General features: G+C 45.3%; 2 protein-coding genes across 2 annotated transcripts; one reads left to right on the top strand and one right to left on the bottom strand.

The window, feature by feature from the left end:
• Positions 1–292: 292 nt before the first annotated feature.
• LOC101768605 (ankyrin repeat domain-containing protein 13C) lies at positions 293–5713 on the top strand. Its single transcript, XM_004956017.3, has 3 exons — positions 293–660; positions 753–2481; positions 5135–5713. Exons 2-3 carry the CDS (start codon positions 850–852, stop codon positions 5465–5467), a joined length of 1965 nt encoding a protein of 654 aa, XP_004956074.1. The 5' UTR covers positions 293–660; positions 753–849; the 3' UTR covers positions 5468–5713.
• A 1101-nt stretch (positions 5714–6814) lies between these two features.
• On the bottom strand, positions 6815–12427 carry LOC101768195 (histone-lysine N-methyltransferase family member SUVH2). Its single transcript, XM_004956016.2, has 2 exons — positions 10008–12427; positions 6815–7480 (listed from the first exon to the last, which is right to left on the bottom strand). The coding sequence occupies exon 1, from the start codon at positions 12169–12171 to the stop codon at positions 10123–10125; it is 2049 nt and encodes a 682-aa protein (XP_004956073.1). The 5' UTR covers positions 12172–12427; the 3' UTR covers positions 6815–7480; positions 10008–10122.
• Between the last annotated feature and the right edge of the window lie 12149 nt (positions 12428–24576).

Raw genomic sequence — 24576 nt, 5'->3', positions numbered from 1 at the left:
ACGTCTTTCAAAAACACTGGCCACGTAGACGAGATGAGAGAGACACCACAGATCAAGCACCACTGTCCGCCGGCTGGACTTTACTCTCCTCTCTACTGGGGGGGGGGGGGGGGGGGGGGGGGGCCTCCCACATCCGGGCCCCCGCCATAAAATCCAAAATGCTCCAACCAATCATAAAACGCCAATTAAACCAGCGATTAATCAGCGGCGTAAATCGCAGAGGGGAACAAAATCGCATAACCAAAACGGTTCCGCTTTTGCGGAAGGAACGGAAGAAATGTGTGGAGAGAGAAACGGGGAGAGAGAGAAGGGAGAAGAAAACAAAAGTTCTCCCCCCTTCCTTCCCTCTTGCTCACTTTTCAATCTCACCTCCCCCATTGCAAGGCTGCCTCTGCTGTCCTCCCTCCCTCCTCTCTCTCTCTAGAGATTCCAATACTTTCCTCTGTTCCTGGGCAAAGCCCATCATGAGGTGAGGGTAGGGGACTCAGGGGAGGCGCTGCCCAGTCTACTCTAGCCTGGGTCTGGAGAGAGAGGGAGGGAGGGAGGGAGAAGACGAGGGAGTAATACAACAGAGACTAGGGAGGAGAGAGAAAGAGGAGCCGAGAACCCAAAGAGGCAAGGCAAGCAAGGAGGGAGAAGCCCAAAGATTGGGGGAGACTGGTAAGCAAGAAAGGAAGCTCCTTTTCCCGTTGCTTAGTATCATTGGGTTATTGATTTCGCCTCCCATTTCGCTCAATTCCTTGCCTCCGCAGATCAGGGCGAGGAGTAAGAGGCGCCGTCTCTCGGATTCGCGCCGCCGTTTCTTGAGGGGGGAGGTTGGTTTGTTTGGTTGGTTCGCCGGCGCCGCGGATGGCCGGCGTGGACGCGGCGAGGTACGCGCACAGCCCGGCTCACCACGCCGTGGCGGCGCGGGACCACGCCGCGCTGCGCCGCGTGCTGGACGCGCTCCCGCGGGGCCGCCGGCCCGAGGAGATCCGGACGGAGGCGGACTCCGTCGCCGAGGAGGCCCGTGCCGAGGCCGTCTCGGCGGTCGTCGACCGCCGCGACGTGCCGGGCCGGGAGACGCCGCTCCACCTCGCCGTGCGCCTCGGCGACGTCGCGGCGGCCGAGATGCTCATGGCGGCGGGCGCGGACTGGAGCCTGCAGAACGAGCAGGGGTGGAGCGCGCTGCAGGAGGCCATCTGCGCGCGCGAGGAGTCCCTGGCGCGCGTCATCGTGCGCCACTACCAGCCGCTCGCCTGGGCCAAGTGGTGCCGCCGCCTGCCCCGCGTCGTCGCGGCCATGCGCCGGATGCGGGACTTCTACATGGAGATCACGTTCCACTTCGAGAGCTCCGTCATCCCCTTCATCTCCCGCATCGCGCCATCCGACACCTACAGGGTCTGGAAGCGCGGCGCCAACCTCCGCGCCGACATGACGCTCGCCGGCTTCGATGGCTTCAAGATCCAGCGCTCCGACCAGACCATACTCTTCCTCGGGGAGGGCTCCGAGGATGGCAAGGTGCCGCCAGGGTCGCTGTTGATGATCAACCACAAGGACAAGGAAATTATGAACGCGCTGGAGGGGGCAGGCGCACCGGCCTCAGAGGCAGAGGTCCAGCAGGAGGTCACCGCAATGTCACAGACCAACATCTTTCGTCCAGGGATTGATGTCACCCAAGCGGTGCTGCTTCCACAGCTCACATGGCGGCGCCAGGAGCGGGCGGAGGCGGTTGGCCCATGGAAGGCCAAGGTGTATGACATGCACCATGTGGTGGTCAGCGTCAAGTCAAGGAGGGTACCGGGGGCGATGACGGATGAGGAATTCTTCTCAGCTTGCAATGACAATGATACAGAGAGTGAAGGGTTCGAAGATGTTCTGACTGAGGAGGAGAAGAAGCAGTTGGAGGCCGCGCTAAAAATGGAGTCTCCAGATGCTGGTAGTGAAGACCAGTCTGATTCATTTGCTGGCCCTCGGCATAGTTGCTTTGAGCCGAGGGAGAGGGAGATACCAATTGAGGACATCAGCGTTTCTGGAAATGGGGAGAGTAAGCATGATAAGAAAGGTTGGTTTAGTAATTGGGGAAAGAGAAGTCAAGTTAGCAAACCAGAGGGGATGAAGAAGATGGCACCTCCAAGGAGTTCGCTCTGTGTAGATGAGAAGGTGAGTGACCTCCTTGTTGAATCGCCATCAAATGTACAAACAAGACCAGGAAGGCATTCGGTAGATGTAGTCAGACCAAATGACAACAGAAGGATCAGGGAAAGGGATAATAGGAGACATGCTGCTTTTGCAGAGAATGAGCATAGGCGCAAAGAAGGTTCCAAAGAAAGCGAGTATAAGAAAGGCCTAAGGCCTGTGCTCTGGCTCTCTCCAAACTTCCCTCTTCGGACTGAGGAGCTCCTGCCATTACTTGATATTCTTGCAAACAAGGTGAAGGCAATCCGTCGTTTGAGGGATCTACTTACAACAAAACTGCCTCCAGGAACATTTCCAGTCAAGGTATGGCCTTGATATTTAGTTTAATGCTTCTTACGCTTTACCATGATTGTTTGATACCCCACTGTGTCAGTTTTTAAGGTTAGGAAGGTAACCATTATGAAGATTAATTACCTTGGGTAGTTGTAGACATGAGCTATTACAGAACTATTAGAAAACCACCTAGCAGTTGTCAACATACTCTTTGACTGTTATCGGTTTGTAAATGATTACAGTTCTTCTGTTTCATAAATTCGTGAATTGGTATCCTTGTGGGCACATTGAACCGTGTTGTTGGTAACATTTAATAACGCATAGTGATTTTTTTTTGTATTTGAATATGTTCTAAAGCATGTATGAAACATATGTACTTAAGTTAAAACTGATTCTAGCTGTTTTTTATAACGCTATGACACTTGTAACCATGTAACCCGCAGTCTCTATGGTAGTTGACTTTAAAAGGAGATTTTCTTGTATTTCCAAGTTCCTCTACTTTTCTAGATGTTTGACATTTCCTGATATTAATGGATCTCTCTAGCACATACTATTTGGACAACCTCTTTTTGTTTGTTTACTGATCAAATGCAGAGACATTACTACTTTCAGTGTCACTGAGAAAATCTTTAAGGTTCTGATAACTGCCGTCTGCTTTAACCCATATGATTAGGTCCTTCGCCACTGTAGTAGTCAATTTCTGTGCTTAGGTTTACGATGTCTGAATTTTCTCCTTTGTTTGTGATTAGCTACGGTATTCTTTTGGAAGTTTTGCCTGTTACGTGCACCTGGATATTTCCAAATTTTGTACCGCCAAGTGCCGAGACACAACCTTTTGTCAGTCAACTCATAAGCATGATTTTGGACTGTAGAAGTATGCTATGCATTCCATGAGTAATTATAATCTTTACATGGATACATAATTCAGAAACACTACTATCTAAACTAAGAGAATTTTGAATCACAATGAATAATATGGCACTTTGTTTCATACTGTAGTCTGTAAGGTATGTTACATACACACAGCATGACCATTTTCTGTTTGTTAGGTTTCACATAACATCTCATTTTAACAGCCTCTTATTTGTGTTTGTCCTATTTCCATTTGTATTTATGCTTGTTTTGTCTTCAAGAGAACTATCTGGAACCTCAGACTAGTAGTTAAAAGCCTTAGGAAATGGCTATCTTAGATCTTCATATAAACAAATGATCACCACAGAGGCACATATGTAGTTTTTCACCTTAAGATATAGCCATACTTTGTATGCTTGACAAAACTATAAACATGTTAGTATGTAAGTTAACTGCAAATTGTTATCTATATCTTAGCTAAACAGTGGCTGTGTTGGCACACAGCACGTTAAAATCCAGATTAAGATTAATTTAAATCTACAGTGTGCTGTAGGATTTGTTAGCTCAGTCATTAGAGATACTACATACCTACTTTAGGTATCACATTCCTTGGTCTTGAAATTATCTAAAGTTGGTTGTCTTGAAAAAGTTATAGGTACTCATCGTTTTTCAACTAGAATGGTTTTGTTATCATTGGTGCAGCTCACATGGCTACCTTGGTATTTATAGCACGTACACAAGTGTCTGTGCCAAATAGGGAGCATTAGCAGAAGATTTGACTTTTATTGGAAAGGGCGATAGGAATTTGAATCTAGGGGAAGGAATAGATGAGTGAAATATATAGAAAAGATTGAAACAAGTCATAGGAAAATCCTACCCTCTAGCATTATCCACACTTTGTTTACTAATTTGTTATGGTTATGGTTTACTACCGTCTAGTGTTATCCATTCATTTGTTAACAGGAAGGGTTCTCTTAGATGCTTGTCCTTTATATTATTCGTTCCTTCGGAAGTGTATGTTTGCTTTTGGTAAACAACATGTTGCACTTCCATGTGGCAGCACATGCTGGAAATGGGTGGTAGAATCTAGTACACTGGTCCAAGTGCAAAAGAAAAGGATATAAAAAACATAGAAGAGTCTGTGTTGACACATTTGTTTGGATTTCAGTTTTGAATTCAAGGGAATTCTTCTTAGGCCCCGTTTGGATCATTGGAATTGAATTCCATCCTAATAATTATAATTTAGACACAAATTAATTAAGCTCATATAATTGTATGTGGAATATAGTTGTATATTATAGTTGGTGATATGGGAGAGATACTTATATGCTGCACTTCTACTATAGAGAAGCGAGTCTAAGAGCGTGCTATAAGAATTGAATTCCATTCTAATAACCATAATCTATAGAATCAATTTCCATCTCCCACCCCATGAATTTAAGATAGGCTTATATCTAAACTTTGGAAAGTTGTGGAATGCCACATTCCAACATAAATTAGCCTACTCCATTAAATAGATTCCAATTCCTTCATCCCAAACGGGGCCTTAGGTATATGTGGCCTTCAATCATACAGGGAACTATGCATTCGATCAGATGACATCTGTTCTTGATATAATAGTTTGATGTAAGATAAAACAGAGACAGTAAGAACTGTACATGTTTATATTGATTAAATGAATGGATTCCTTTAGTTACCTACTGCAGAGTTCTTTACTTCTTGTTGTTGCTTTTTGTTGAATAATTAGTTGTTTCCTGTATTTATAATGCTTTCTGTCCCAATGTAATAGTGAATGTTTTAATCCAAAAACATGTTTTCTTTTTCCTCTCAGGTCGCCATTCCTGTTGTACCTACGATCAGGGTGCTTGTGACATTCACAAAATTTGAAGAACTACAGCCACTAGAGGAGTTTACCACACCACCCTCTAGTCCTGACAACAGCAAGAGCCCAGCAGTACAGCCTTCTTCAAGTTCCTGGATTCAGTGGATCAAGGCTCCGTACCGCCAGAACTTCTCGACCGCTCCAGGCCCGAGCAGCCGCGTGGAGGACATCCAGGACCCGTTTGCCATTCCTTCAGATTACGTCTGGACGACGCCCGAAGAGAAGAAGAAGAAGACACAAGAAAACAAGAACAAGTCGAAGAAAGGCAGGAACGGATCATAGATAGATGATAGCATTGGGTGGGGGGTTTAAGTTGTGTTGCGGGTGAAATGGGCTATACTCGTCGGATCTAACAGGAGGGATGAGTGGAAGGTTTGGAGATTTCGGCCAGTGTCTGATGTCGAATGTCGAGAAGCGACCGCTTGTCTTCTTTCATTGTGTTAACAGATTTGTAGTCAACATTCTTTCGTTTAACCTGAATCGTTTCGATCCTGATTGTTATTGCAATCTATCGGTAGATTTTTGACTGGTGGTGGCTTCTGATATTGCTGGTGTGTTTCAAGTTACTGCCATGGTGCCGCATCTTTACCGTGCCAACAGCCATCAATGCCCCGTTTTTGCTCTATGTTTGGATGGTACGAATTCGTGTCGATTGTATCCTGCCTTGCGGGACCCTTTTCCATGAATGTACAGCCTTATGTCTTCCGTATGAATTCTGAACTTGATAATGTAAGGAAGGCATCGAGGTGCAGTACGACGTGTTCTTTATTCTTTCTTCAACAATGTCTACGCATGCTGAATAACTGTAGAGCTGCTTCGCTGGCAATAGATACATGTAACGAGTATGCCGAGGGAAACAAAACAAAAGTTCTTTTTCAAAGATGATTAAAGATGAAATAATGGTAAATCAGATTGGTGACTGTTTTAGACCATTATTACTTTTTTTATCTGTTTTAATCTCGCTGGTTCTTCACGCTGTCTATCGTAGACCGCCTGAGCCATGCTACGATCTTCGTAGACGGACTGAATAGGGATGGCCATCAACTCTCCATTGGCAAAAAGCAGCAGCACATCAAACCTCTCGCAAAGGAGGGGGAATTTTCGACATTTTACTTTTGGATATCTCAACTCAGCATTTATTGTTTGATACTGTACCAAGCTTCAAATGATTATATGGTTTAAACCTTGATTCCGATTTCAAATCTGTTTGCACTATTACTTACATGTAATTAAACCTACAAATCAAGTTTTGTTAACCTGCCGAGCCCCCGTCATAATCACAGAGGATACTTGACCAAACATCGCGTACTTGACCAAAATTTGTCCATGCGTAGGGTTTGGTTGTGGCCAAATTTTGGTTTGGCACACCGTAGAAACGAACCAAACAGGCCATAGGCCTTGTTTATTGTACCAGACTTGTTTATTGTCCCCACTTCTCTTGCGACGAAAGTTTGATTTGCAGTCTTGCAGAGGAGCTTCCTCAGTGCATCTCAAATAGATCCGTCACTGTCAGTGGATTGAGTCAGCCCATTTGCATACCGGGTCTCACATGAAGTAAATTGGACAGATAATAAATGCATAATATAATAATCGTCTAGCATATGAATAAACAAAATTGGGGAAATAATATACACGAAAACAACAATTGCTATGCAAATTATACTTGCCATTGGCTGGCTATCAGTTACAGTGATAACCCATGGGGTAGGTAGATCATTTGTTTTCACAGATGAAACAAGATGCAGCAGCAGGAACATAACAGAACGGGCAACTATCGAGACAGCATCCATCAACTGCATGGCAGCTGTTCCACGAGGTCGGTACCAACGCCGGCGTCTCCAAAGATGAAATAAATCGACAGTGTCCGAATTACAAGGCCTGGAACACTTGGCATTCCATGACCTGACTATGCAAAATCTTCCATTTCATAACCTCTGTGGCAAAGCCTGGCTGGATCAACGTTCACTAACAGAAATGGGCAAACTTTCAGCTAGATAATTTACAGAGATATGTACATAAGAGTTCAGTAGCAGTAGCCATGACACAAAAGAGGTTAAGATTGAAACTCTGCGTCTGCTATGCCCGACAAGCTTCCTACAGCAGTGAAAATCATACTTCAAAGGTGAGTGCCTCTTGAAAATTGGCCAAGCCACCTAGGTTATCACCCAACATATACAGTAAATGGCTGATGTACAGTTGTTGATGACACCGAGTTGTAGCTTGCCCCCTCCTTATGTGAGCCCTTCTGTCACCAGAAGAGGAACATTGTTCCAGATGGAAACCTCCATTATTGGACTGAAACAAAAAAGGATACAGTAAATTCAGGGGTTTTAAGAGACTTATTACAATAACGAGCTACTGTAATTAGCTAAATTTTCAGGAAAAGGGGCAAATGATAGACAGACTGAAGGTGTGGAGAACAAACATCAGATGATAACCCTCTAGGAATGTAAATCGGCACTTCTGGACCAGCATGCGTTGCGATAAAATATAGAATTTTTTTATAAAAATAAAAGAGCCTCTGAATATAATGTGGGCCAAATGAACCTAAAAAAACGAACAAGTAGTACAGCATAGTAACAAATAATATCTAAGTGCAAAACTACAGTAAAAAGCACAGAACAATAACGTGCAGGAATAATACATGTATGGAGCAATCACCATTTCCTGGACAAGCACGAGTTTACATCAAGTACGCATAAGTAGATACTCAACTAAATAGGCAGATTAAAATCACAAGATAGCAACAGTGAATATCAAAATGTAATCTGGACTGAATGAGTTGACATAAAAAACCAAAGAAGACATTATTGTGTTGAAATAATGTGCAAGTGCACAAATAGAATTAAAGCAAAGAACACGACTCAATAACAAATCACAGCACAGTCATGCTACATGCTACCCAAAAGGTACAGAAATTATTTTTACAGGCTATGAAGCAGTCTCCTGAATGCTTATGTTAAGTATCATTTTTTTCATACACAGATGTACAAGGTATTTTTCTTACATATCCGAAAAACAAACAAAAGTTTTATTTATTAGCTAAATCTGACAACAATGTGAGCTGTGATACTACAGAACTTCAGTAACAACTAAATTTGAAAACCATAACACGACTTTTGGCAAAGATGGAAGTAGTTAACCAGTTAATAATTGGCAATTATGACTACCAGTGCAGAGCACATGAACGACAATAAGAAATTTTTGTGTCACTTGCAAGTACCGGAAACATATTACACAGAAATAATAGGAAAACTGACGCCCCTTGTCATTCTGTATAACTAGCCAAATTACATGCAAAATCCATGCATTAGTATAATAGAGAAATGGGTAAATTTGTGTATGTTTCAAAAATGTACAACTGTTGATGGCATACACAGGTTGGAGATAAAATAGCTCGAAATAGAGACATCGGATGTGAGTGAACATGGGTTATTTGGGTGGTCACAAAAATCAGAAACAAAAAAAAAACAGAGCACAGAATATAACTGAACCTGTGTCAACTTGGTTTCTTTGGCTGCTGACCAAAGGAAACAGAAATATTTTGTTCATTAAGTATTCTATTAGAGTCCAGCAGCAGCAGAAGACAACTACTCCGACCATTATATACAGCTCATTGAGCCGTGGTGGTGGCTAACGCTGCAACTTTCAGAAGCCCAATATGAAAGGTAGTGTTGAATTAAGTTTGCTAATCTTAACTGCTACAAAGTTTTGTTCTGTAAAAAGCAATCCTATCAACCTCTTTATAAATGAGACTATATAGCTCGCTCCGAAGTCCAAATTTCTTTCATTTATTTGCACCAACAATCTCCCAAACTCTAGTATTTCTCAATGATCTACACAGATTATCTAAACTCAAGACATTCTCAGTTCCAGTATTTGTTCATAGCTCACACAAGAATGAATGCTGCATTCACTTGTACTGTACTTTGTACACCTTGCCATCAATCCATCATCATCATCTAAATAGATGATATATGACTTTTGGTTTATAATAGGTACTCCGACAATTTTCTTGAAAGGTACATTCAGTGATTCATCATAATGTAAATCATGCTCAAGAAAGCATCTGAATCTTTTAATGTTCACTTGTTCAGGGCTATAAGCTACCGTAATAGCATTCTAACACATGACTTTTCTGCAGGATACCACCAGCTAACTCTACTATGCATCACCACCTATCAACAATTGGTATCACATGCTCTTGATGCAATCGAGTTTGGTGGTTAGCATAAGGATCCGGGGGATCAACTAAATAACAACAATCATGTTTTCCTAATCTATAGGCAGAGTATGCATGTCCCAGTTCATAAAATTGCGAAAGTAACAGGAAAAGGAACTAGCAATGGCCATGATACTTATAGTTTTCAAAAAAGTGGTCATGATACTTGGAGATGGCCACATAATGTCCAGGCAATAAAATCATCAACTTTATTACTGGAAAAGAATCAATTTGACTATGCAATATGCTGACATACTAGCAAGGGCCACGGCTGCATACAAGTGAACTTACACAGTTTGGTAAATTAAAGATATACAGTCTATTCAGTAACTACAGCACGGATTTGTGAACCAAAGCATGGAATCAGCAATGAGGTGGAGAAATCAGAACAACAAGAGGCAAAACTATGCCATACTATAATTAGCCTAGATCTCAGTACATAATGAAACAAAATACAAAGCTTGAAGTACACATGGAACTCAGCTGTAAAGACAATAAATTTTTGAAGGGAATTATGAGTACCTACTTCCAAGAAATAGTTGAATGAAGTACCCGGAAAAAAAAAAGAAATCAAAGCACAGGAAGAATTAGGAGAATTACCAGAAGAGGAATTTAGTCGGTGGTTGGCTTGCTGATCCCCAAGTGAAGTATTATGAAAACCTCAGAGAAGAAACAGAAACAAAAGAGAGCACGGCCTTCTAAATAGGTACTCCATCTACATGGTTAACTGTCCAACCCATTCATCAACCATTCCATAGTCAATGCTTAGCTCCCTCAATGGTGGAATGTTCTCCATGGCAAAGATCATGAGGTGGGGGTAAGACGCATTGTAATGATCAAACAGCACAAACTGGACAAACACGTTTGGACTGCAACTATGGCTGAAATAACATGCCACATTCCTTGCCCTCGACACATCAATTGCAAAGTTTAACTCAGGAAGAGTAGGATAGTCTGGCGCCACATACTCAGGATTCACATCAGATATATCACCCCAATCCAACCACCTAGGAGGGAACCTATTTGGACGCACCAAGCAATCACCATTAGCGGCCACAATCTCTGATTGCTGCTGAGTAAGGACAATCCCGCTGAATTCACAAATGAATGTCCCTGCCTTAATAAGATCCAAAGACCGAACTCCCCACCCGGTCTCCCTTGATCGGAACACCTCAAGCCTATGCTGAAGCCCCTTCTGACTAACCCTGTTGGGGCAACTAGGTGGGCACCTGCAGTATGGCCCACACTCATATACCAGAGGTTTGCCTCGCAGCAGGGCTCCAGTCTTATCATATGCAAATTCGCCTCCATTCCTCCCTGCACAGTTACATCCAATTGAGCAACTCTCAGCGCAATCACACCCACCACCACCCTCAGCAAACTTCCCTTGGACAGCAGAGGTAGGAAATATTGGCCGTGCAAGGTACTCGAATAAGAGTGGATCACGGTCATTGTCGAAATCATTATAGAGTGCGACTGGCAAGAGCTCTCGGCCCATGGAAATATCAAAGCTCAAATACCCTGTTGGCCTTACAGCAAACACATCCACCTTGAGCTGTTCAGCTATTCGATAATTCACGGTACCCATGGGCTCTTGTCCCTCAATGCGCAGCATTTTGTATTTATAAACACCAAACCCAGATTTCCCACGGTCGAGCCAGTAGTCCACAACCTTGTAGAGGCCATCATAGAAATATACCTTGCCGACAGGGCTGCGTCTTGACTTGACACCACGGATTACACGGATCTCAATACCATAAGCCATGCTGCGCTCAAGGGCAAGATTGCCACCCTCCAACTTCTGATCGACACAATGCTTGTGAAGGTTGGGATCACGGCCGCCATGGCCAGTGTACACAAGGACATCGCCGTGGTCATCATCATCCTCATACCCACCAGACACGATTATAGATGTGGCTATAGGTTCCCCGGAGGCAGACTTGCCCGCAGTGACGTAATCGATTCCTGCCTGCACCTGGCCATGGAGGCCAAGCACGCAGAGCTCCATGCGGAAGAAGAAGGCGTCACCCACCGAGATCCCGGGCATCGGCCCCACGATGCGGCGGTCGCGGTTGAGCCAGAGGTCGTGGTCCGCCATGAGCGCCGCGGCGCGCAGGTCCGCGCGGACGCGGCGCCGGTCCCCGCCGCCGCCGTACCCGTTGACGCCCGCGAGGCCGAGGGACTCGGCGCGCTCGTCGTCCCTGAGCAGCAGCCCGCGGAGGCACTCGAAGGTGATGCGCGCCCGGCGCACGAGGTCGCGGAAGTAGATCTGGTCCCGCACGCCGAGCGAGGAGACCCGCACGAGCTCCGATGACCGCGGCCGGCGCTTCTTCACGACGGAACCGGACCCGGGCTGCACCACCGAGGGCGCGGTAGCCGCCGGAGCCGGCGCCGGGACGATCGCCCCGGGACCCGCCGACGAGAGGTAGAGGCTCGCGAGGCGGTAGTACTCCCGGAGGAGCGCGTCCTCGTCGGGGTTCGGCGGCAGCGCCTGCAGCGGCGTCATCACCGGCGCGGACGACAGGTCGGGCGTCGCCGGCGGCGGAGGCGCAAAGGCCGCAGGAGCCGCCGCCGCCGCATGCCGCTGCTGCTGCGGCGTCTGGGCTGGGGGCGCAGGCAGCGGCAGGGGCCCGCGCTCCGGCGACGCCGGCTCCGACTTGGGCTCTCTCTTGAGGAACGGCAGGAAGTTGAGGTCGATGGAGTCGGACGAACCTGCCGGTGACGACAGCGACGACGACGACGGCGAGGATTCCTCCACCTCCATTTCCACAACAGAAAACCCCCTGCCCGCCTTCGTCGCCGCCTCCTCCGCCCCCGAAATTCCCCCAAACCCTCGCGGCGGGCGCGTGACGGAGATGGCGAGGTAGATTGGAGAGGCGGAGGGCGGTTGGGGAGTGGAGGATTTTCACCAACTGGTGACGAGGTGGCGTTGGTGTAGGTGAGAAGGAAATGGCGGAGGGAGGGAGGGAGGAGAGGGTGCGAAATCTCCGAAATGGAGCGCCCTTTTCCGGAGCTCGAAGGAAATGCGAAATTAATTTGGGCGAGAGGAGGGCAGGAACACAAGTCTAAAAAGTCTGAGGGGACGCACCTCCTCGTGCTCTTCACAGTCACTGACAAGTAGGTCCGGTAGACAACTTGTGAGCGTTCCAAGAGAAAAGAGACTTCAATGATGGTTGGTACCTCGGGAGAGGTGCAGGGTTAATTTGGGTATATCACCAACTTTGACTCGGTGCCATCACCGGCAACTGCCGGTGACGGACCGAGTCGGAAGCTTTTAAATTACACATTAAAATAGAGATTCCGATACGAGAAATAAGTTATTAACAATTATATATTTTAAAAGAAAATCAAACATTAAAGATGGGTGGTTATTAAGTGGTGGAGCGGAAAGGGGGTTAATTCATAATTTACGTTGGTATATGTTATACTTATCATTTCTATTTCTACATAGAAAATAAGTGGCGGCTAAATTAGAAGTTTATGCATCAAATCGACCATTTTTCTTTTTTTCTTCGTGAGATTTTGATAGCATGGACATTTGAAATTTGCCTCAAGATGCTTAACCCAGGTAATGAATATGCAGAGGATATTTTTGAGATTCAAGAATTTCCATTAGTTAGACATGATCATTTAATTAACAAGAGTGCAAAATTGTTTGCAAACAATGTACTCTATTGTGTTTTTAGAAAAAATCCTCTAGAAACTTAAAATTTGAAAATGTTGTTAATTAATGTAATTCTTTTCTCCTTGTCAATATTAATCTCTCTTTATGATTTGTATTACTTTCCCTCTCTTATGAACTTTTCTTGCTAACATTTTCCATGCCCCTAGAGGTTACAGTTTGAGGTGGATGTGGCTTGCTCTAAATCTAATTTTGTTACTTTTTCTACTTTTGTTCATATTAGTGAGTGGACTTTGGGTTTGGGCACCATTGCTAAATGCTACATAGTACTCGATCAATTCATTTTTAGTAGCCACATTAGTATTTTAAAAGTTAAACTTCTTGTTGATCAACAATTATTCAAATTATATGTATACTTACAACCTAGTATATATACATATATGACTAGAATCACATTTAAAAATATTTTGACATGACATTGATTTTGTAGAAAATAGTGATATACATTAAGATAGATTGACAATCAAAATATGCACCTAAAAGACTTTTTAAATCCTACTGCACTTGCTAAAATTGAATGGAGGAGATAATTCTTTTAGTTAATGCCTCCTAGAAAGATGCATTGGTTAATCACCTCATGCAAATCTAAACAAAGAAGGATTTTTAACAATTACTGAATAAGGTGTAGCCTCTACCACATATGACAGCACTCATGAGATATATTTTATTTCTTCTTCGAGTGTGCTTGGACCCATTAGTGTTAATTGTTAGTTTAGTTGCTATGGATCCAACTTGGCTGGCTAATAGAGTAGCTAACTATTAGCCAACAACTGGCCATCAATTCTTAGAACCATTAGTGAGGCTCGTCCCTAGGTAGAATCAAGCTATTTGTCCACATGGGTCTGTACCTGCCAGGTCCCCCAAATTTATCTTAGTTTTCTTTATATAAACTACTAATTTATATTAGACTGTAAGAAAAACACGTACATCAACTAGTACAGATGTGCATACACATAACCGTCCACCAGAACAAACACGGAAGGCCCTACACAACAAAAGAATTGCACCCTAGGTCCTTGGAGACCTTTGTTCTTGCCATCCATGATCTGCGTCGTCAAAATCCAGAGGAAGGTGACAACACAGCACTATCGCACGACAGTTATGAAAAGAGCCGCAACAACACCCCGCTTTGGGAAAATAGGAGTCACTCATTGCATCGTTTTTCCAATAGCCTCTTTTGCTTGGTTACTCGATCGGTGATTATATTGATTAGTATTTCTATCTTGGCCTCTCTTGGCACAAGGCATTTACCGTTTTCCCCCGAATTTTACCAGGACAACCCTGCTATTAGTTTTCTAACTTATTTGAAGAACTGCTAGCTGAGTTCCCATTTGTTGCAATAACCCCCCCCCCCCCCCAAAAAAAAATACAAGATATGCCATGGTCTTGGCAGAAGATCATCAATTGACCAAAATATGAGATTTTAGGCTTCATATTCTCGTCTAGAACCATTTTACTTGCTTTTCAGATCACGGTGAACTATTTGAGCCGAGTGTCCTCATGGAGGTACTCCAAGCCTCAAGCGATGCATTTATGATGCTATACCTTTACCGAGATTCAGTTTGTTAGTTATCACGTTTCTCATTCTCATTATCCATACTATTGAAAGGATCTTGTGATGCCTAGAGAGAGGTGAATATGCGGTATTTAAATATTCTTCGCAACAGTGTCAGCTATGTCGAACTTCCGACGGGGTTGAATTTTTGGTAGTGGGTCGGAACTTCCAACAGCAGATAAAGTACTATATGAAATTCAAATACAAACTTGTTTGAGCAGAATCTACAAGAGAAAAATCACAAACACATATATCAGGACAAAACAAGTTTAGTCAAAAAGAACTTGAAGAACACAATAAGCATACAAGATAAGGATTTGTCCACCGAAGTTCACTCCCACAAAGGAAGCTATGTCTCCGTTGAGGAGCTCACAAAGAGCGGGTCCTCATTAACCCTTTACCTCTCCCAATCAACCACAAAGGAAGATTAAGTCACTTACTATGAATCCTTCAAGAGGATGGGCAATACAAACTTTCCGGGCGCACCACAACGAGAGGCCGCTCAAACAGACGACGCCTAACCATCTAGAAGCAAGCTTCAAAAGTATCAAACGCGAACCGAAGATGCTTCAAGTGCTCTTGAGATGAATAAGGTTGACCTCACACTCAAAGCTACAATTACCCACCTCAAATCTTTCTCTCACACATGCCCTACCTCAAATCTTCTCAAGGATTAGCTCTAGAAGGGAGTGTGAGAGAGTATTAAATGCTCAAGGAGGTGTTTGTCTTGGGTTAGGTCAGCAGCAAATGAAGAGGGAGTGAGGGGGTATAAATCCGGGGCGGAGCCAGCCGGTAGAGTCATCGGTGTCAGTTGTATTATACACCGATGTCAACTCTATGGATAAACAGCGCACAACAGTGTTTTACCACTGATTTTCAAGAAAGTTATCGATGTCAACTGACAACGATAGTGAAGCCTAGCTCCACCCCTAGTATAAATACCCGAACCCCCACCCCCCTAAAAAAATTAGCCATTACTATGGTGTTAAATTACCTGATAGAACTTACGACACAGGGTCAGAACTTCCAATGACATGAACATAAAATCCACTGAGAACCCCTTATCAACAGTCTCCCAACACTTCCGACAACTGTCGGAACTTCTGACACTTAGTCAGAACTTCCGACAGGAACAAAAGCTGTGAGAAACATCATGTGAAAATGCAGGGCTATGGTATCTCTCATAGGTGGTTAGCATCTCAAATGAGCACTTTAACATCTTCAAGCCAACCAGCCGCGTCCCCCTTTATAGTACGATGTTTCTATACTCAAATTCAAAATTAGAAAATTATAAATCATTCTTCTTTTGTGCTCCAACATCGTGCTTCTATTATATATTTTGGGGTCCTTCTTTATACCTTTGCACTTCTTTTGCCTTAAGCCTATCGATTTCTCAATAAAATCATTAGTCCCTTAATTATGCATGTCATCAACACCAAAACCCACTTAGGGGGTCAAGATGCACTTTCAACTACAAAGAGCGATGAAATTGAGGTCAATTCCCACCTAGAGATATACGCCCTACCTCTCATAGAGGGCCCATCCGTCAGGCAAAAACCAACCAAAAGTGACGATGAGGGGGAGAGAAAAATTGACATCATCCCTCTATTGAAAACTTCCTGCTCCACCTTTTTTTTTGCACCATGACAATTTTTCCCTATTTCTACCCGCTGGTCCCACTCATCATTGCCCCGTCCAAGGTTCCCGTCCAAAATTTCCTTCCAAAAATTCCCGCCCCACAAATAATGCATTAGTCAATCAATCAATCCCAAGAACCTCATGTTTCCTTTTCGAACCCTTCTAATTACGAGCTCATGGTCCGCACCAATCCAATTAATTGATTGATTGACGGTCAATCACAATCAAATCATCCATCACGTCGAGTCCCTTTCCTTTCCTGTTACATCAAAACCCTTCCAATTACGAGCCCATTCTCCCACCAATCTAATTGATTGATGATTGACGATCGATCACGATCAATCCAGAATAATCATACACAAATCACATTGAGTTCCTTCCAATTACATTGAAACCCTTCTAATTATGAGCCCAATAACCCTATCAATCAAATTGATTGATTGAAGCATGTATACTTTTAACATCTACTCCCTCCATTTCAAATTGTAGATCATTTGGCTTTTCTAGATACATGATTGTTTCTATGCACCTAGATATACGTTATGTGTAGAACAATCACCCACAACTTCAGTTAGGAAAGGCAAATCGACTTGCAATTTGAAAATCCACAACTTCAATTTATGAATCCATGGGGGCATAATCCTTAATTTGAAGCGGAGGGAGTAACTATTAGCTTAAATAGATCTAAACAGTCATCAACAACTTCAGTTTATGAATCCATCAGGACATAATCCTCTAGGTAATATAATTTCCAACAAAACACACTTGTCATAGGCTCAAATTTCTAGCCTAACTTTGCCTAAGGTTAGGTAGTCATTTTCTTGCCACAAAATATGGAAAGACTAAAATCACCCACCTTAGTATATACTATAAAGAGCCACCTTAGTCTATACAATAAAGAGTGAGCAAATTGAGGTTAATTCCCACATACCCCTCACAGAGGGCTCACTTGTCAGGCTAAATCAGACTAGATTGGTTGGCGGAGGAAGGGGGTAGACAGAATATTCCTAGCATCTGTTGCATATTGCCGCTCTACCATGTTTAATGGTTATGAATTTTTGTCACCATATATTTTTTACCTGCGGCCCCACCTACTGCAAAGGCATGGTAAATCACAATTGATCCATTCAGGTCAAGACTTTCCAATTCAAGCCAAATGCTCAATCATGGTCAATCCGGAATAATCAAATCACCAATCACGTTGAGTCCCTTCCAATTACGTCAAAACCCTTCCAATTACAAGCCCATAGTCCCTACCATGTAGTGCATCAACTCCTAAGGCCTAGCTTGAGCTCACCGGTGGGCTCGCGCTTCAATTCATCGATGGAGCCATCAGTAGGCACAAGTTCTCGCTGCTGCGCTGCACCGTCCCACATCAAATGGCATCAAGCACCATGCGAAGGAGCTACGACCAACATGAGTGTTGAGGCTTGCGAGCTTGGCATGGCCAGTGGTGTTGCAGCTGTGGCGATAAGGGGCATCGCATGCCGTCGCCTGCTAGACCTGCACGGCCCGCTTGCTGCACAAGTCATAACAAGGATAAGACTAAGGTTCATTTGTAATAAAGCTAGGTTTTTAACACATGCAAGGGTTTACTTTCAAAAAGGGTTTTCTCAAAGCATTTATTTAGTAATGAAATTATTGAGTGGGGTTCATCCTACATAAACGATCCAAATTTTAATGCTACTAGACTCCCCGTCCGTGGTACCTCACAGCACAACTGCCAGACACTTCCAAAATCCAACACACGCCATGAAAATCATCCATCTCCCAAAAGCTAGTTATGTGTCCAAACCATAACTCATCCAATACCGTGGACACGACTATTCGAATAGGTTTTAAATCTGCAGAGGTGTACACTTTACCCACAAGTAGGGTATCGTAGCACAATCACCTTAGTGTCAATGTGGATCCTATCAGAGCCATTACCCACCTTAGCTAAGACCTGACTAGCCAACAAGAAAGCAACCAAGGGGTCGATCACCTACCAACGAGGCCTTAACCGGGATCTACGCCATACATGCTTACTCCTTCTTCCTGGTCTCCCATTTCTCACCAGCTCTCTGATGGCTAACAGACTAGCTAGTGGGATTTATGCTAAGCTTTCGCCGTATACAAAGGTCAAGTGGTTGCACGATAAATTGTGTTAGGTAAGATGACACATCAACTCGGTCCTTAATCAAGACAAGACAGATATCTCCCAACCTGCTCAACCACTAAGGTACGAGCCCAACTTCGCATTTCACATAAGAAACACCCATCCGTCTCATCTAAACATCTTTCCTTACTCTGCACCAAAAACCCATTTATTTCCAAAACACTCACGCATTTATCTTCAGCAAAACATTGTATTCATGATTGAGTTGTATCAAAGAAAGTAACCAATTCCTAAGCATTCTAGCAGCAATTATCTTCTAAATAGAGCATATCATATTTAGAGATAATTTTAGGTCATTAAGGAATAATCATAGCAATCAAGGGGTGGCTATCCAACCGGGTCTTTAAGTAGTAAAACAATATGCAATTTATAGAAATAGCCAATAGGCTGTGTCTGTAAAACTGGGATAAATATGCATCAAAGGGTAGAATTGGACTTGCTGTCCTCAAAGGCTTTCGGGAGTTCCTGCTCCCGATACGGGTCCTTGGGCTCTAGCTTGTGGTACTAGCCTTTAAGCTCCTCTTTGGGCTCCTCCTCCTCGGTCACTCCGCGATCTACGACACACACGAGCGAGCACACAATAAATAAAAGAAACTAAGGTTTTACCCATTGAGCTCGGGGATAGAGAGAGAGAGAGTGAACCAAAAATAGAGGAAGCAAGAGTGTTTTTCAGGGAATTGGTAGATGACTCGACGGGAATATGTTTGGGAATAACGTGGTCAAATTTGGGGTTCATAGGAGAAAATTTGGTGCATAAAATATCGGCGAGAAGACGCTTACGGGCTGCTTTTAAAGGGTCCAGGGACCTTTCTATAAAAGAATTTGGGAGAGGGAGGGGTCCTGGCGAAAATGGGAAAATAAGAGGGGAAGGGTCACGGTGGGAAAAGGGAAAAGGGAAAAGGGAGGGGTTTAAAGGCAAAATCGTCTTCTTCTCGAACAAAAACAAGGGAGGGAGGCCAGGCTTGGGTGGCCGGTCGCCCGGCAGCGGCGGCGGCGGTGGCCGGGAAGTGGGAGAAAAGAGGGAGGAGACTGAGAGGGTTTGATTCTTCTTCTCACCTCGGGCTGGGGCGGCTTGGAGGGGTGGCTCCACGACGGCGGGCGGAATGCAGTGGTGGCGGTTATGTGCGGCGGCGCTGGGGAGCTCGAGAGGGAAGGAAGATGGTCGGGGGTGCTCGTGGTGGAGTTGGGAGTGGAGTGAAGACCCTTTTATAGGCCGAAGGCAAGGGGGAGGGGGTGGCAACGGGCGGCGCACAGGGAGGCGGTAGTAATGGCTGTCGGCGGGTGGCGCGACATGGGTGGGGCAACGCAGGGCGGCTGGGCACGGGTTGCGCGGGCACAGGGCGGCACTGTGCTTGTCCAGCGTGCGGCACGTTGACTTGGCGACAGGTGGCGCGCTGGCAGGCGACAGGGGCGGTGGCGTGTGCGCAGCGTGGTCGTAGGGCACATGCACGGGCGTGCAGGGGCGAGGCCGGGCGCGGATGCGCGCGTGGGCGAGCGCGGTGGGGGCGAGCGGGAGTGCGGGGCCGGGTGCGCACGGCAGTGGTGTGGCCAGGGAGCAAGCAGGCCGGGTAGGAGACAGGCGTGCGTGGCCAGGAGAGAAAGGGAGATAGGAGGGAGAGGAAGAAGGAAGAGGTAGAGAGAAAGAGAATGGGAAGATAAGGAAAAGGGGGAAAAGGAGATGAGGTAAAAAGGGAATGGGTTGGCGTAAAAAGAAAAGATAGAAGTAAATGGTGTGAAGAGTTAAAGGGATAGAGAGAGAGAGAGAGAGAGAACGGGGATTGCGGAAGTGCTCGCGGGCACGAGCACAGCTGTCTTCCGACCGGTATGTAGCGTGGCTCCTAGATAGGAAAAGGAAGAAAATGGATGGTGGTTAGCTTTGGTGCGGGGTCGGCGGAATCGCTGGGAAGACAGGATTTGGGAGCTCAGGCGGTGAAAAGATTTTGAAAAAGATTTTTAGCGAGTGATTTAATTTGGTGAATTTTAGGGATGTTACAAACCTACCCTACTTAAACTGAATCTCGTCCTCGAGATTTGGCTGAATCCTGAAGAGATGGGGAAACTTTTTCCTTAGAGCATCTTCTTGTTCCCAAGGATTACATCTATTCCTTTGGACTTAAGTACTACTAGGTCCGCTAGAAACTCTACCCCACTTAAATTGATCCTTGCCCGGGAACAACCTAGTCGACACAGTTCTAAGTGTTCGAGTTAATAGTGGTATCCTTAGTAGTACTATAGGTATACTGTGCTTGTCCACAAAACTTGATGATATGAAAGAATGTGATGCTCCAGAATCGAAAGTATTGTTGCCAAGACTGAGCTAACTAGAAACTCACCAAGTACTACGCCTTGTGTTTCCCGATTCTCTTGCGCGCTGATGTGGTTGATGCGGGCTCGTCCAAATGACTGCTGGGGCAGCCTCGTTCACTGGTTGTTGTTGTTGCTAGGGTTGTTGTTGCTGCGGACTGGGACACGGTTGGCACCTGACAAGGCTAGCCTTGGTCCATTCATAGAGTTGGAGAAGGCTGAGGCTGCTGGCTTGTTAGCATATGGACAGTTGGTGATGAAATGCCCTGTCTCACGGCAATTGAAACATCCCCTGTTGTTGCCGGTGACTTGGCTGGCACCACTCTATGGGGCCTTCATACTATTCTGGCTCCTGAAAGGGATGTTGGGCTGGTGAGAACCAGAGGTTTGAGTCTGAGTCTTGTACTGCATGGGGACTTGGTGCTTATGTCCTGGATTGCTGAAACTTCTCAGCTTCTGAAATCGGTCTTGTTGATGAGCCTTGCTCTCCATAAACTTGCGCTTGTTATCCTTTGTTTCCTCTGCCTTGGCTCTCTCAGTCAGAATGGACTTGTTCATCTAGGTGTTGAAGTCTGGGAAGGTGTGGGGTGTCAATAGGGTCCTTAATTCTGCATTCAGGCCCTTCATGAACATATCCTGCTTCCTTCAATCCATATCCACCTCTTTCCAAGGCATAATAGGCCAATTCCATGAACTAATAGGTGTACTCTTCCACTGTCTTGCTTCCTTGGAGCAGCTCATGGAACTCATCTGCTTGTGCTTCATCATGGCTACCGGGATGTCGTAGCAGCGGAACTCCGTCACAAACTCCTCCCAGCTGATGGTGGAGGCATCCTAGGCGGCTGTGTAGTTGTTCAACCACCAGGTTAGAGTAGTCCGAGTAAGCTGATGGGCAGCTAAGAGAACCTTGTCTCTGCCCTCACAACCAAATGGTTCCAGCTTCCTTTGGATGACCCACAACCAGTCATCTGCGTCCAAAGGATTAATGGATCCACCAAAAGTGGGTGGATTGATCCGGAGGAAGTCTGTCAGCTTCTCATTCATGCTTTTCCTGCGGGGCCTCTAGCGGGTGATAGCATTGGCCAAAGCTTCCAATAGAAGATTCTGGTTGTTCATCATTTGCACCAGATCAATAACAGGTGGGGCCTCTGGCGGGTGATAGCATTGGCCAAGGCTTCCAACAGAAGAGTCTGGTTGTTCATCACTTGCACCAGATCAATAACAAGCGAGGGCGGTGGCTGCTGTGCCCCTACTTGGCTTTCTCCTCTACCTTGAGGCTGGCTCACCTCCTGCTCCTCATGGTGTACTGCAGGGGGTGGTTCTTGCCTTTCTTGCTTTCTTTCTGCACTGGGGGTGGCATGGGCTTGACTTGGGGAGGTCCTGGTGGCATGCTTGGGAGGCATCTGTAGATTGGGCGGGATTGCATGAGACTTGGATTTGAGTTTAAGGTGATGCTTAAGTTTGTTAATTCGTATTTTCAAAAAGAAAAAATCCACCTCCTGTCAACAAGAAAACAACTAACAACACAACAAGCACAAACGATTTTATTTTTTGCCAGGGAGGTTACAACACTTGGGGTAAGCCTAAAACATGCACTACACAACCTGGTACCACAACTACAACTGGAGGGGGTACAACTCCAACTTTGGACTGGGGTGGCTTCATTTCTTGGGGGTACAACTCTAAGCTAGGTACCCGGGTGAGTCTTTATCCTAGACAGAGTGATCTCTAGCGAAATGAGGAGTGCCAGCATGTCGTCCTCCGCTGAGGGTGGCTTGATGATTTCAGAGCCTCTTCTATAAGACTCTAAAGGTGGTGGTGCTGGTGAAGTGTTGGGGCTCTTTCTCTTGCCATGTCCTCGGGCGATGGGGATTCCATCCAATATTGGGGCCTCCACATCCTCCATGGCCAGCATTCTCCTCCTAGCACGATTCACGAGATGGGCATCCTTCAATTCCTGGGAGTGCCGATCCTCGGCCGGCTTGAGGGCCTCAATGGCAGCAGCCTCACTGCTTTGGGCAGCCACAGCTCATGCCTCCACTTCTACCAGCTTCACCTGGAGCCTTCTTACCATGACCTCTGCGTCCTTGGCTTTGCAAATCTACTGCTTTAGCTTCGCGGCCTGCTTGTCATAGAGCTCGTCCAGAGTGAGGAGGTAGGCAGCCATGTGGAGCACCGTGGGGTCATCCTCGCGCTATCCACATCCTTCCAAGGTCCTCACCCGGGCCAGCTAGACTGGGCGGTTCTTCTTGACAGGCGGGTAGAATCTCATCGGAGTGTGGCAGATGTGCTTCTCATAAATCTAGCACAGGAAACATAGAGCCTTTCGGGCTGGCACTTGGTAGGTGTCCTCATGCCGAAAACCGGTGGTAGTCACATTCCACGGATGAATGTCGGGGTAGCAGTTACTCCTTCCGATGTAGATAATCATCTCACACCGAAGGGTCCCGCGGTCCTTATACTCCCTGCTGGTGTACTCCGGGCACTCATAAATGCCGAGGCAGTCCATGCAAATGAACCATCCTTCTTCAGCCATCTTGAAAGAATCTGGGTGTAAATCATTTTTGCAATAGAGCAAGGGGAGCAAGAAGATTTTTAAATCACATATTTTGGTCATAAAGGCTTTTCAGTCCTAATAGTTGCATCCTACAGCCAACGATGGCTCTGATACCACCTGAAGCATCCCCACATAAGTAGAGACTAAATGTGATATAAATATAAGCCCCAAGAGGCTGATAGCACATTTATTCAACAGATGGGTTCATGAACTCTACAACTCCCAAGGGAGCGGGTGCGAAAGCCACACCGAAAAGATAAGTAAAACAACAACGATAATGATCCAAGCTACTGCCCAAATGAACCCTAGACAACAGTCGGGACTACACGCCAGCGGAAGCATCCTGCAAAGGGCCAACGCCACAAGCAACGTTTAGTGCGGAAGCAAGCACCTACTCGAAGTCCTCGGCAAAGTTTGAATCCTCCTCTAAAGCAACAAAGCAAGGGTGAGTAAAAACGTACTCAACAAGTCCAACCACGCCCACGGAGGGGATATAACAAGAATATGCACAAGTCATAACAAGGATAAGGCTAAGATTCATTTGCAATAAAGCTAGGTTTTTAAAACATGCAAGGGTTTGCTTTCAAAAAGAATTTTTTCAAAGCATTTATTTAGTAACGGATTTATTGAGTGGGGTTCGTCCTACACAAAGGATCTAAATTTTAATGCTACCGGACTCCCCGTCTGCGGTAACTCACGGCACAACTGCCAGACACTTCCAAAATCCAACACACACCATGAAAATCATCCATCTGCAGATGTGTACACTTTACCCACAAGTAGGGTACTGCAGCACGATCACCTTAGTGTTACTACGGATCCTATCAGAGCCATTACCCACCTTAGCTAAGACCTGACTAGCCAACACGAAAGCAACCAAAGGGTCGATGAATTACCAATGAGGTCTTAACTGGGACGTACACCACACGTGCTTACTCCTTCTCCATGGTCTCCCGTTGCTCACCAGCTCTCCTGATGGCTAATAGAGTGGGATTTATGCTAAGCATTCACCGCATACAAAGGTTGAGTGGTTGCACGATAAATTGGGTTAGGTAAGGTGACAGATCAACTTGGTCCTTAATCAAGATAAGGCAGATATCTCCCAACTTGCTCAATCACTAAGGTACGAGCCCAACTTGGTATTTCACACCATAAACACTCATCCGTCTCATCTAAACATCTTTCCTTATTTTTCACCAAAAACCCATTTATTTCCAAAACACTCACGCATTTATCTTTGGCAAAATATTTGTATTCATGATTGGGTTGTATCAA

The sequence above is a fragment of the Setaria italica genome, chromosome II (assembly GCF_000263155.2).
Source record: "Setaria italica strain Yugu1 chromosome II, Setaria_italica_v2.0, whole genome shotgun sequence".
In the NCBI taxonomy this organism is placed as follows: domain Eukaryota; kingdom Viridiplantae; phylum Streptophyta; class Magnoliopsida; order Poales; family Poaceae; genus Setaria; species Setaria italica.
This window is presented reverse-complemented; position numbering and strand designations above follow the sequence as displayed.

Bases quoted from the DNA above. Each gene is read 5' to 3' on its own strand.
- LOC101768605 (XM_004956017.3), top strand. From the start codon at position 850: ATGGCCGGCGTGGACGCGGCGAGGTACGCGCACAGCCCGGCTCACCAC. The intron at 2,482-5,134 runs GTATGGCCTTGA...TTTTCCTCTCAG, and splicing joins CAGGAACATTTCCAGTCAAG to GTCGCCATTCCTGTTGTACC.
- LOC101768195 (XM_004956016.2), bottom strand. From the start codon at position 12,171: ATGGAGGTGGAGGAATCCTCGCCGTCGTCGTCGTCGCTGTCGTCACCG.